We start from the raw sequence: 11,609 nt of genomic DNA on the forward strand, positions 1-11,609 counted from the left end.
ATAATATGAATGCCTCTGCTGGGGATTTTTTATCCCCTTTATCAGCTGCTTCATAATCTCCTATTACTAGGCTGTATGCCTTTATAAAATGTGTGTTTTGACTGAGGGTGAAGGACACCTGTTCCACCATAGTCATATAGCGTTTGACCTACAATGTAAAGTGGTTGCCATGAATTTGACAGTAACTTACAGGCAGCTCAGTGACAAGTAAAAGTCTGTATTTTATATTGTAGTACAACTACTGTAATATAAATAATATATCAAAGCAAGTGCTGTGTAATGACAAACAGGGCAATACCGTAAAATGTACTGTATTATACTGTAAAAAAGTAAATGATACCTTCATCGGAAGGGTTTGTATATCACTGAATTGTACAAGCAAGCAGGTTTGCTGCTAAGTTAAGTGTTTACACATTACAGCATATTAATGAATATTTGGTGTTTTACATCACTTACACTTCTAGAGGCCTTAACAAAGGCTCCAAAAGGCCAAAACAGACCAAAAGGACCTGACAAAATGCTCAACCATTTAAGGTTTAAACCTTTTTCACACTCCAAACTATCGTGTATCCTTTGAGATTGATGGCGCACTACCACATACCAGTTAAATTGGTACAGCACTCTCACTCACGGATGCAACAAATATAGCCTATTACAAGGCACGCCTCAAAATATGTTAATGAGACAGAGACAACAATAGCATCACCATTCGAAATACAGACATTCTTTCCCCGCCCACAACATTTTCCCACAATGCACCATAATTTACAGTATGTTGCAGTAAAACGTTTCAGCGTATTTGAATCAATCAATCAAATGTACTTATAAAGCCCTTTTTTTATCAGCAGATATCACAAAGTGCTGTACAGAAACCCAGCCTAAAACCCCAAACAGAAAGCAATGCAGATGTAGAAGCACGGTGGCTAGGAAAAACTCCCTAGAATGGTATGAACCTAGGAAGAAACCTAGAGAGGAACCAGGCTCTGAGGGGTGGCCAGTCCTCTTCTGGCTGTGGCTGGGTGGAGATTATAAGAGTACATGTCCATTAAGGTCAGATAGTTCTTTAAGATGTTAAAAATACCCCAAATGAATTTATAAATTGCAGTTTTCCGTTAGTGTCCAAGTAGGGCGTGGCATATTTTGTAATCAGAAAACAGCTTGATTCACTGTTCCAAAGCACTCATGTGATTCACGTGTGGTCTCTAAAATAATACTAATACTAAAATAATAACATATCTGTCTCGATTTAATTCACACTGGATAGCCTCTAAGAATGTACCTATGTACCTACGTGCCACAAGAGAAATTGCCATAACACCATTCTTTCTACTCATTAGAAATTTGGCGTTGACTTCTCTCCATTTCGGTTCACATGATCATGGTCATTTTGCAGGAGTGTCACTCTTTGTGAAGCCTATACGGAAAAAATATACATTTTCTTGTGAAAATAAAATGAGATTTATAGCCTAAATGGAAATTATAAATGATAGAAAAATAACCTAATATTCCTTTTTGTTTTCTTTTTACAAAAATAGGTGTTATTGGTGTGTTATTTTGTGTTATTTTGATATTGTTATGTGTTTTTATTTCAGGGACATGATATACAACATGATTATTCTATGTCATTTCACAATACCTGTAATGGATAGGGTGCACAGCGGTAAAAATATTAGTTAAACCAACTCCGGGGCATCTCACACTAATTGCTCACTTTGTATGCAAATATTGGACATGTTATTTCGGGAGAGGGGGGTTCTGTTGTCACTTGCCACCCAAGACGTGATTCAGCTGCAACAATCACCATTATCTGGTCACCACTTTTCACGATACGGGACGAATCTGTAATGATGACGAGTGTTTCCTTCGGCCATTGTTGAGGCAACGGGGATATTCTTCTGCGGGTTCACACCTACCATCATTGGATAAAGGCACTCGAATCATTCAGGTACTTGGCGTCCTCGAGGAGCATATATAAGCGGCGTGAAGTACTGTTTATACAAACACTGCCTCATGTCCACACACACAGGGTGTTCTAGGTCGCCTCTGACTTTGACAGCGCGCGTCGCCATTCCTTGAGTGGATACATATTTTTACTCCTATATCAACTGTATCCTCTCCTTTGGATAGTTATTACGCACAAGGATTTTGTTTTTTTTCCCCCGGACAGAATGGCTGTTGCTGCAAAGTTCAGTTTTTCCGTGAGGAGCATCCTGGATTTGCCTGAGCATGACGCCAAGACAGGGCAGCCTTCCCCCGGTAACTCCTGCTACAGCTCCCCGTACTCCTCCTGGATGGACAGCGACCGGAGCCCTTGTCTCTGTAAGTCCCCCTGGTTGAAACCTGAGCATAGAAACAGATAGGCCAAACCACTTCAAATCCATATAACACATAGGCCTATCTGGATTATATGGGTCCTGTTTAAATTGACAGAATTGAATATCATCCACAGCGATTTCCAACATGTCTGTTTTATGAGATCCAAGAAGGTATCCATCCAATTAACTAAGCATTATGTAATAATTGGATATACACTTTATAAGGAGATGTGTAGCCTAATCCAAATTGGGGGGGGGGATTACATCTCTTTAGCTATGTAATTCTGGTGATATTGTATCTCGTGAGTTGTTTATATGGTTAATTGATCAGTGTAATAACACCATTTTTAATTCCTCAGCTTCAGATGAGGGCAGCCTGGAGATCTCCCCAAACAAGTCAGACGAGTCTTCTCTGGACTCTGAGGCCGAGAAGAAGAAGAAGCGCCGCGTTCTTTTCTCAAAGGCCCAGACCTTCGAGCTTGAGAGACGCTTCCGTCTGCAGCGCTATCTGTCAGCACCAGAGCGGGAGCAGCTCGCCCATCTCCTCAGCCTGACGCCGACGCAGATCAAGATCTGGTTCCAGAACCACAGGTACAAAATGAAGAGGTCGCGAGTAGAGGGAGCGCCACAAGACATAAACCAATCGCCAATGTTGCGAAGAGTAGTGGTACCCATCCTAGTTCGGGATGGCAAGCCTTATCAGACCTGTTTCATTAACACGGAGAAAGGAGGCTGTCTTAGACCGACCACGTCCCCGGGTACACCCTTCAGTTTGGGGTACCAGTCTTTCCAGCTTCCGTCGCCGTTCGGTCTACCTTCCCCATACCAGCATTTTGCCAGCCCGGCAGCATCTAGACACACCTTTGCTTGGAGAGACTTTCTGAACGACTCAGTTCAATTCAGTTCTTTTAAGTGACTGAAAACATCAACAAGAGGACAATGCATAGAGGAACACTTAAAACCAAATATGTTTTCTGAATTCCCTTATTGTTCGAGGTACTTAAGTGTTAAACTCCCACTAATAATGTTGTATGAGAAGTAGGCTATTTTGCACATATTTTATTTTTGGTATTTTATTAAATGTAGCCTATTGAGTGATATTTTCGAATGATTAAAGTCGTTATTAGTTTATTGTAATCTGGTGGTAGGCCTATGGACATTATACTCTTAGATTAAGTTTTGTTTATCCAATTGGATCATTGTTGTGTTTACTTTGCGTAGGCTTATTTTTTTTTATCAGTAATTGAAATTTGTATGTATTTCGAATCTACACCAAGATATTTGTCAAAAGTACGAGGGAAGTAGGATATAATTGCTTTGAAAATTGTGCTTTTCACTTTTGTCTGGAAATGTTATAGAACATAATCGTTTTATCGATTGGTAGGCCTAAATGTTTTGTGTTTTTATAGAATTATGAATAAATATTGTAAACGTTTGCACATATTGTCAATTTTTCAGATATCCTCATGCATCTAGGCCTACATGTATTCCAACACAGCTAGGCTATTGAGTATTAAGGGATACACCATTCTTTCCAACAACTTCTGACACTATTTAGCACTATAGCTAAGAGTCTATGACATTGCATCCTACCAGTGCTTGTTATTTCTATTTCTATTAGAAAGAAGAGAAAGGCTTAGCTTAGAGGAAGCTATAGAAATAAGAAAAAAACAGCAAGAAATGTTAGCTTTTATCATGTAAACAGTTCAGAACCTTACAGCTGAGCAAACACCATCACACTCTATAGACTGGATTTCACTGAGTAAACATTCGACCATACAGCTCATCTCCCTCTCGTTCTATAGGGCACTCTCCTGGTGTGCTTCAAACGTGTAGGCAACGTAAAGCATTCATTTAACCAATACCTAACTCTGCAAACGTCTTTGCAAATTATTTTTTACAAACCGCTATTGCAGTTTTATCTGTAAGTAACGAGAAAATAATGGACGATGAAACCGAAGTAGTCTTAGTCCTGGGCTGCATGGCGATGGGACTATTTTAATAAGAAAATAATATTGTCATTAATAGTAAAAAACTATTTCTAGTGTATGCCATTTCAGTGTGTTGCGCTCTCCTTTCATCATTGGTTATTGGGAGATTAGCTTGTAGACAGATAAATATCATAATAGTGTGGTCCCTTTAAATTGTCGATTAATGCGAGTTGGATCCACACTTTTATTTCTCTATAAAAATATTATTTTAGGAGGGGAAATGCTTTTACGATTGGACCCATACACTGAAATATCACATTTCAATTTTTGATAGTTTATTCTATAATCCATATTGTAAGCAGTCAAAGGTCCCTGCCTCTGTGTGGGGTAAAACACTTCACTTCATTCTCCTTCCTCCCTGTCTTATTCCATTGATGGAAGTGAAATATGTCTGAGGGGCTGACTGGAATAGAAGATGCGTTATTCTGTGGCAACATGGGTTCTTTTTCACGCTTTCACGACCCCTATGATGTTGTTTGCTCGTCCTCCGACCCAGTAGCGCATCGTCCCTGTCACCTGGTCTATTGTACCCGGGGCTCGGGCCACCTTGTATCACATATGGAGGGGACTGACCGAACCCCTCCGCGCGCAGCATCTCCCCTTAAAACACTCTTTTTGTGTGGTTGTCTCCCTCTGAATGGACCATTGTCTGTCCTCCAAAAGGGACCTAGACAAAATCCTTAGTGTTTCAATTCTCGTGATGTTTAATCAGTGCCTGCTACAAATTTATGAGGTTTAACCCCACAATGGCGTTTTAGAACATGGTGGGTTTTAAGGCTGACAAAGACTGGCTTTTAGGATGAGGTTGCCATTGGTTTTTAGAGTTAGGTAGACCTCTCTGAATAGGATGCTTGGTTCGATATTCCCCATGCATCCCTCCTTGTCTTCTTCCCCTCTTGACTAGTCTTTCAATTTCTGAATGCAAGTTAGTTCAAAATATAAGAACATTGACATTGGCAAATAAATGTAACAATCGTGATATGTAACCTAACCCTTGAGGTTGTACATTGAATCGGAGAGTTATTTCATACATCAAGAAAGCATTGGACTTTCGTTTGAAATGATACAAACCCAGAATTGAATTGTTGGCAGAATTTCCTGATTCGTTCAATGTTACAAAAATACATTTTTCGATCATCAGGGTTTTTCTACAATTTCAAATGTTTTCTATAAACGTTTTTCAGAATGGGTTACAAACAATTCAAGGTCTTCTTGGTTCTTATTTAAACTAGATTTTTGTAAAAAAAAATAATACAAAGCTAATTATCTGCCTGTTTGCTCCACACCAGCACCCGAGCTTCTTATTCTGCAGATTCTCGATTTGATTTGGGAACTCCGGTGTCTTTCATCAGATAGTGATGTAACACTGGCGGGCAACTCTCACTCACAGAGACAATCAGAGTAAAAAGTCAGGGATGCCAGCTAAAGTGGTAGGAAGGTAAGTGCAGCTAACCGAGGTCTTGATGATGGGTTTTGTGATTCAGGCGTTTTAGTGCTGATGTAAAATGTACCCTCCTTGTCTTCAGGTTCAGCGCTGTTTAAAAACGATATAAATATATCTCTATCCAGAAGACAAGAGTCGATGTGCCTTGCTCTCCTGTTGCGTCGCAAATAAAAGCACATCAGTATAAATGTTGTTAGATTAAAAAACCCAAACGATAGCTGTTGCTAGCATGGCTCCAATGGCTCTTCTCGTTTTTAGATACTGATCTTTAGGAATTGTCCACTGCCAGTTATCATGGTGCCAATGTACGAACCTTAACAATGTCGTCAAATGGATCTGAAAAAGTAAGATCTCTCGCTATAAGGAGGTAAAGTAACAGGTCACTCGGGTGTAAGGTGTGGGGTCGGTTGGGTTTCATTTGGGGTTTATCTTCCAATTCATTTCTGTTTTTTGTTTTTCTATCAATGGTGAAACCTATTAGCCTATCATTTATTGTTCCTTGGTAGGTCTGTGCGTTACTATAAATACACCTTATGTTATTGATTCATTTCTGTATTATTGAATATCATGTGACATGGACCTGCGCCTACAAAGCATTTACCATCTGTTTAATTAAGCAATAAGGCCCCAGGAGGTGTGATATATGGCCAATATACCAAGGCTAGGGGCTGTTCTTAAGCACGACGCAACACGGAATGCCTGGACACAGCACTTAGCAGTGGTATATTGGCCATATATCACAAACCCCCGAGGTGCCTTATTGCTATTATAAACTGGTTACCAACGTAATTAGAGCAGTAAAAAGAAATGTTGTGTCATACCCGTGGTATACGATCTGATATACCACTGCTGTCAGCCAATCAGCATTCAAGGCTCGACCCACCCAGTTTATATTGTTGTTTATTATTGATTGAACACAAAATAATAATACAAATTTGTGTGTTAGTGCTAGTCATGCAGGGTCCGAATTAAAAATGACGGGAATAGACTTGAAATGGGAAAAACTATAGACTATCTATTACAGTTTATGAGATAAAAATGTAATTATCAAAAATATATATTACAAGAATGTAAGATTTACATTCGAATAGGTATTAGGATTGACATATTATATGACTCCTCATGGAATTTAACATAAGCTTCAGAAATTGCCAAAGGCTCTTGGTCTGGGCCTTGCTGTATCATGTCTTATATCACATCAAGGACCCCATCTTCAGGTCAACGGGTGAACTGACTCATAGAATTAGGCCCACTGAAACGCATGCAATCATTCGAGTCATCCGTAATCACGTTTTCATCTACAGTTTTTATGCGAGTAAAGTCATACCGATTTTTTTTTTAAATCATGACAGCTGTGATGAAAACAAGAAGTTTCGGTCCAATTTTATAAATGCCGACATCATTTGTTTGTTTGACCTGGTGAGAACTTTGTGTCGGTAAAATGTAATTATGCGAGAATGCAAATATAAAAACATCATATGGAAGTAAACCTGGAGTCACGCGATGATATGATGTGTGGTCCTCCCCCTATGACTTGGGAAACCATGCCATTTATTTGGCTACAGATTAAATCATTTTGTGGTTAAACTGCACATTGATCTTGATGCTCCTTTCCAATACACTTCAAGGGTCTGATTCTGGTGACATAATGATCGATGCTTGACTGCCGTTTAACATATACAAATATTCTCGCTGTTACACATAATAATCACATTATGTAGACTAGCCTACCTGCACAGCCTTCCCGCGCACTGCAGCCTATCTGCTGAATGTTGACTAGGGCGCACATGCCAAGACCAGAGTAGGCACATCTGCTACAGTACTTAACTCAACAGTTTTTGTGTAGAGTTGAAAATGCGGTAGAGTTAAAAAATGCTATAGAAACATATTGAACTGTAGATTTTTATTTGGTACATGAACAATTAAGCGAAAAAGTACATGTTGTGTGCGTCATCATGCACTGATTTTTTATCCGCAACTAGTTAGTTTGAGGGAAAGACCGCACTGGTGGGAAAATGCGCATATTTTCTTTATTCGGAGTTTAGAATATTCAAATGAACATGTGTTACCAATTGGATGGAAACCTAGCTAGTGGCACAGTCACTTATCGTTCTGAAGGTTTAGGCCTACAGCTGGAGAGGCTTGTTGATGTGGGTCATTCATACCCCCGCTAGATGGCAGGATAACACATGCTATTAATTTCTCTATCCACCTGATGTTCTCCCTAAACACATGTTGGCCTATGTACCGTCACAATTTATTTAAAGGCCCATTGCACTCACACACGTAATTTTTCTGTGTTTTATATATATTTCCACACTATGAGGTTGGAATAATACAGTGAAATTGTGACGATGATAATGCCATTTTAGTGTAAGCGCTGTTGGTTTTTGCTCACATCCTGTGTCTGAAATGTCTGCCAATTTGGTGGGAAAGAGTTCAAGCCTGCCTGGTGACATCACCAGGTGGTAAATTAGTTAATAGACCAAGAAGAACGAGAGTTCCAAATCGCTCTGCCAATAACAGCTAGTTTTCAGTTTTCCCCTCCCCACCCAGACCACTCACAGACTTTCTTAGCAATATTCTTGCTTGAGAAATGACTCTTTGCTAATAAGCTTTTTTTTTGTTTCAGTAAAGTACTTAATTGAACCTTTTCTAAGCCCCACTCCAGAATAGCTACACTAGCTACAGTACGACCTTAATTTTACCAGGTTCCCTGTGAAGTAAGTACAGTCCACCACAACATAACCAAGAGTCTCCTGATTAGGAAAGGATAGTCTGTGTTTAATTTCATCATATATTAAAAACCCAGTTTGAGATCATTGTGAGGGGATTAGAAGGAGGGAATTGTGCTTCCCGGGAAACTGTTGTCCAAGGTTACAACACTAACCAAGGGGGTCAAGGCTTAGTGAAGGGTAAATTGTTATCCAGAAATGAAATTATATTGAGATAAAAACTGATTTAAAAAATAGGGCATAGAGATAGACTCTAGGGCCAAAATCCTGTTTTAGCATCGGCAATGCCATTGAGGACTTTCACCATTTTGAAGTAGTCATCTGGGTGAGACTTCCTATGGCAGGGCTGCCCAACCCTCTTCCTGGAGATCTACTATCCTGTAGGTTTTCAGTCCAACCCAAATTTAGCAGTTCTGATTCAGCTAGTTAAAGTTTTGTTGAGCAGCTAATTAGTAGAATCAGGTGAGTTAAATTAGGGTTGGACTGAAAACCCACAGGACAGTAGATCTCCAGGAAGAGGGTTGGGCTGCCCTGTCCTGTGGGTTAAGGAAGGATCACATAATTCCATCCAGGTCACCAGGAGGGATCAGATAATGAATTATACTCCTGAGGGAACATTTCATAACTGCAAACAACACACTCTAGGTGGCAGGGGAGAAACTTTGGTTTTAGAAGTGGGGTGGACATAACCAGGCAGGGGGTCTTGGAGTCCTCCCTCAATTTTTTGGGGGGCATCTAAAGCTAATTTCCTGCATTTCTATTAGGGCTGCACCACCCAAAAAATACATCTTTGTCCACCAAGAGTAGTTGAAATTTGTGGTTGAAAGTTTGAAACGTGTATTTTTCCATATATAATATATATACACTTCCATTCAAAAGTTTGTGGTCACTTAGAAATTCCCTTGTTTTTTAAACAAAAGCACATTTTTGTCCAATAAATAACATCAAATTGATCAGAAATACAGTGTAGACATTGTTAATGTGATTTTTGTAATGGAATATCTACATAGCCATACAGAGGCCCATTATCAGCAACTCCAGTGTTCCAATGGCACGTTGTGTTAGCTAATCCAAGTTTATCATTTTAAAAGGCTAACTGATCAGTAAAAAAACCTTTTGCAATTATGTTAGCACAGCTGAACACTGTTGTCCTGATTTAAAGAAGCAATAAAACTGGCCTTTAGACTAGTTGAGTATCTGGAGCATCAAATCAAAATTTTATTAGTCACATGCGCCGAATAAAACAGTCGAATACAACTTACAGTGAAATGCTTGCTTACGAGCCCCTAACCAACAATGCATTTTAAAAAACGGATAAGAATAAGAAATAAAAGTAACAAGTAATTAAAGAGCAGCAGTATAATAACAATAGCGAGACTAAATACAGAGGGGTAACGGTACAGAGTCAATGTGCAGGGGCACCGGTTATTTGAGGTAATATGTACATGAAGGTAGAGTTAACAACAGCAGAGAGTAGCAGCGGTGTAAAAGGGGGGGGGCAATGCAAATTGTCTGGGTAGCCATTTGATTAGATGTTCAGGAGTCTTATGGCTTGGGGGTAGATGCTGCTTAGAAGCCTCTTGGGCCTAGACTTGGTGCTCCGGTACCGCTTGCCGTGCAGTAGCAGAGAGAACAGTCTATTAGTTGTTACCTAACAGCGGATGTGTTGTTACCTACTTCTTTTCAGTCTCCTGAGGGGGAATAGGTTTTGTTGTGCCCTCTTCACAACTGTCTTGTTGTGCTTGGACCATGTTAGTTTGTTGGTGATGTGGACACCAAGGAACTTGAAGCTCTCAACCTGCTCCACTGCAGCCCCGTCGTTGAGAATGGGGGCGTGCTCAGTCCTCCATTTCCTATAGTCCACAATCATCTCCTTTGTCTTGATCACGTTGAGGGAGAGGTTGTTGTCCTGGCACCACACGGCCAGGTCTCTGACCTCCTCCCTATAGGCTGTCTCGTCATTGTCGGTGATCAGGCCTACCACTGTTGTGTCATTGGCAAACTTAATGATGGTATTTGAGTCGTTCCTGGCCGTGCAGTCATGAGTGAACAGGGAGTACAGGAGGGGACTGAGCACGCACCCCTGAGGGGCCCCTGTGTTGAGGATCAGCGTGGTGGATGTGTTGTTACCTACCCTTACCACCTGGGGATGCCCATCAGGAAGTCCAGGATACAGTTGCAGAGGGACGTGTTTAGTCCCAGGGTCCTTAGTTTAGTGATGAGCTTTGAGGGAACTATGGTGTTGAACGCTGAGCTGTAGTCAATGAATAGCATTCTCACATAGGTGCTCCTTTTGTCCAGGTGGGAAAGGGCAGTGTGGAGTGCAATAGAGATTGCATCATCTGTGGATCTGTTGGGGCAGTATGCAAATTGGAGTGGGTCTAGGGTTTCTGGGATAATGGTGTTGATGTGAGCCATGACCAGCCTTTCAAAGCACTTCATGGCTACGGTCGGTAGTCATTTAGGCAGGTTACCTTAGTGTTCTTGGGCACAGGCACCATCGTGGTCTGCTTAAAACATGTTGGCATTACAGACTCAGACAGGGAGAGGTTGAAAATGTCAGTGAAGACACTTGCCAGTTGGTGAGCGCATGCTCGCAGTACACGTCCTGGTAATCCGTCTGTTGACCTGTTTAAAGGTCTTACTCACATTGGCTGCGGAGAGAGTGATCACACAGTCTTCCGGAACAGCTGGTGATCTCATGCATGTTTCAGTGTTACTTGCCTCGAAGTGACCATAGAAGTAGTTTAGCTCGTCTGGTAGGCTCGTGTCACTCTGACGAGCGTCAGAGCCGGTGTAGTACGATTCGATCTTAGTCCTATATTGATGCTTTGTCTGTTTCATTGTTCGTCGGAGGGCATAGCGGGATTTCTTATAAGCTTCCAGGTTAGAGTCCCACTCCTTGAAAGCGGCAGCTCTTGCCTTTAGCTCAGTGCGGATGTTGCCTGTAATCCATGGCTTCTGGTTCGGGTATGTACATACGATCACTGTGGGGATGACATCATTGATGCACTTATTGATAAAGCCAGTGACTGATGTGGTGTACTCCTCAATGCCATCGGAAGAATCCCGGAACATATTCCAGTCTGTGCTAGCAAAACAGTCCTGTAGCTTAGCATCTGCT

The 11,609-nt window shown here is 40.9% G+C and overlaps 1 protein-coding gene across 1 annotated transcript; it reads left to right on the top strand.

Moving 5' to 3' along the window:
* The first annotated feature begins 1,722 nt into the window (after positions 1-1,722).
* Positions 1,723-3,754, top strand: nkx2.9 (NK2 transcription factor related, locus 9 (Drosophila)). Its single transcript, XM_014198093.2, has 2 exons — positions 1,723-2,319; positions 2,675-3,754. Exons 1-2 carry the CDS (start codon positions 2,169-2,171, stop codon positions 3,229-3,231), a joined length of 708 nt encoding a protein of 235 aa, XP_014053568.1. The 5' UTR covers positions 1,723-2,168; the 3' UTR covers positions 3,232-3,754.
* Positions 3,755-11,609: the final 7,855 nt, after the last annotated feature.

This window comes from Salmo salar, chromosome ssa01, assembly GCF_905237065.1.
Source record: "Salmo salar chromosome ssa01, Ssal_v3.1, whole genome shotgun sequence".
Taxonomy (NCBI): Eukaryota; Metazoa; Chordata; class Actinopteri; order Salmoniformes; family Salmonidae; genus Salmo; species Salmo salar.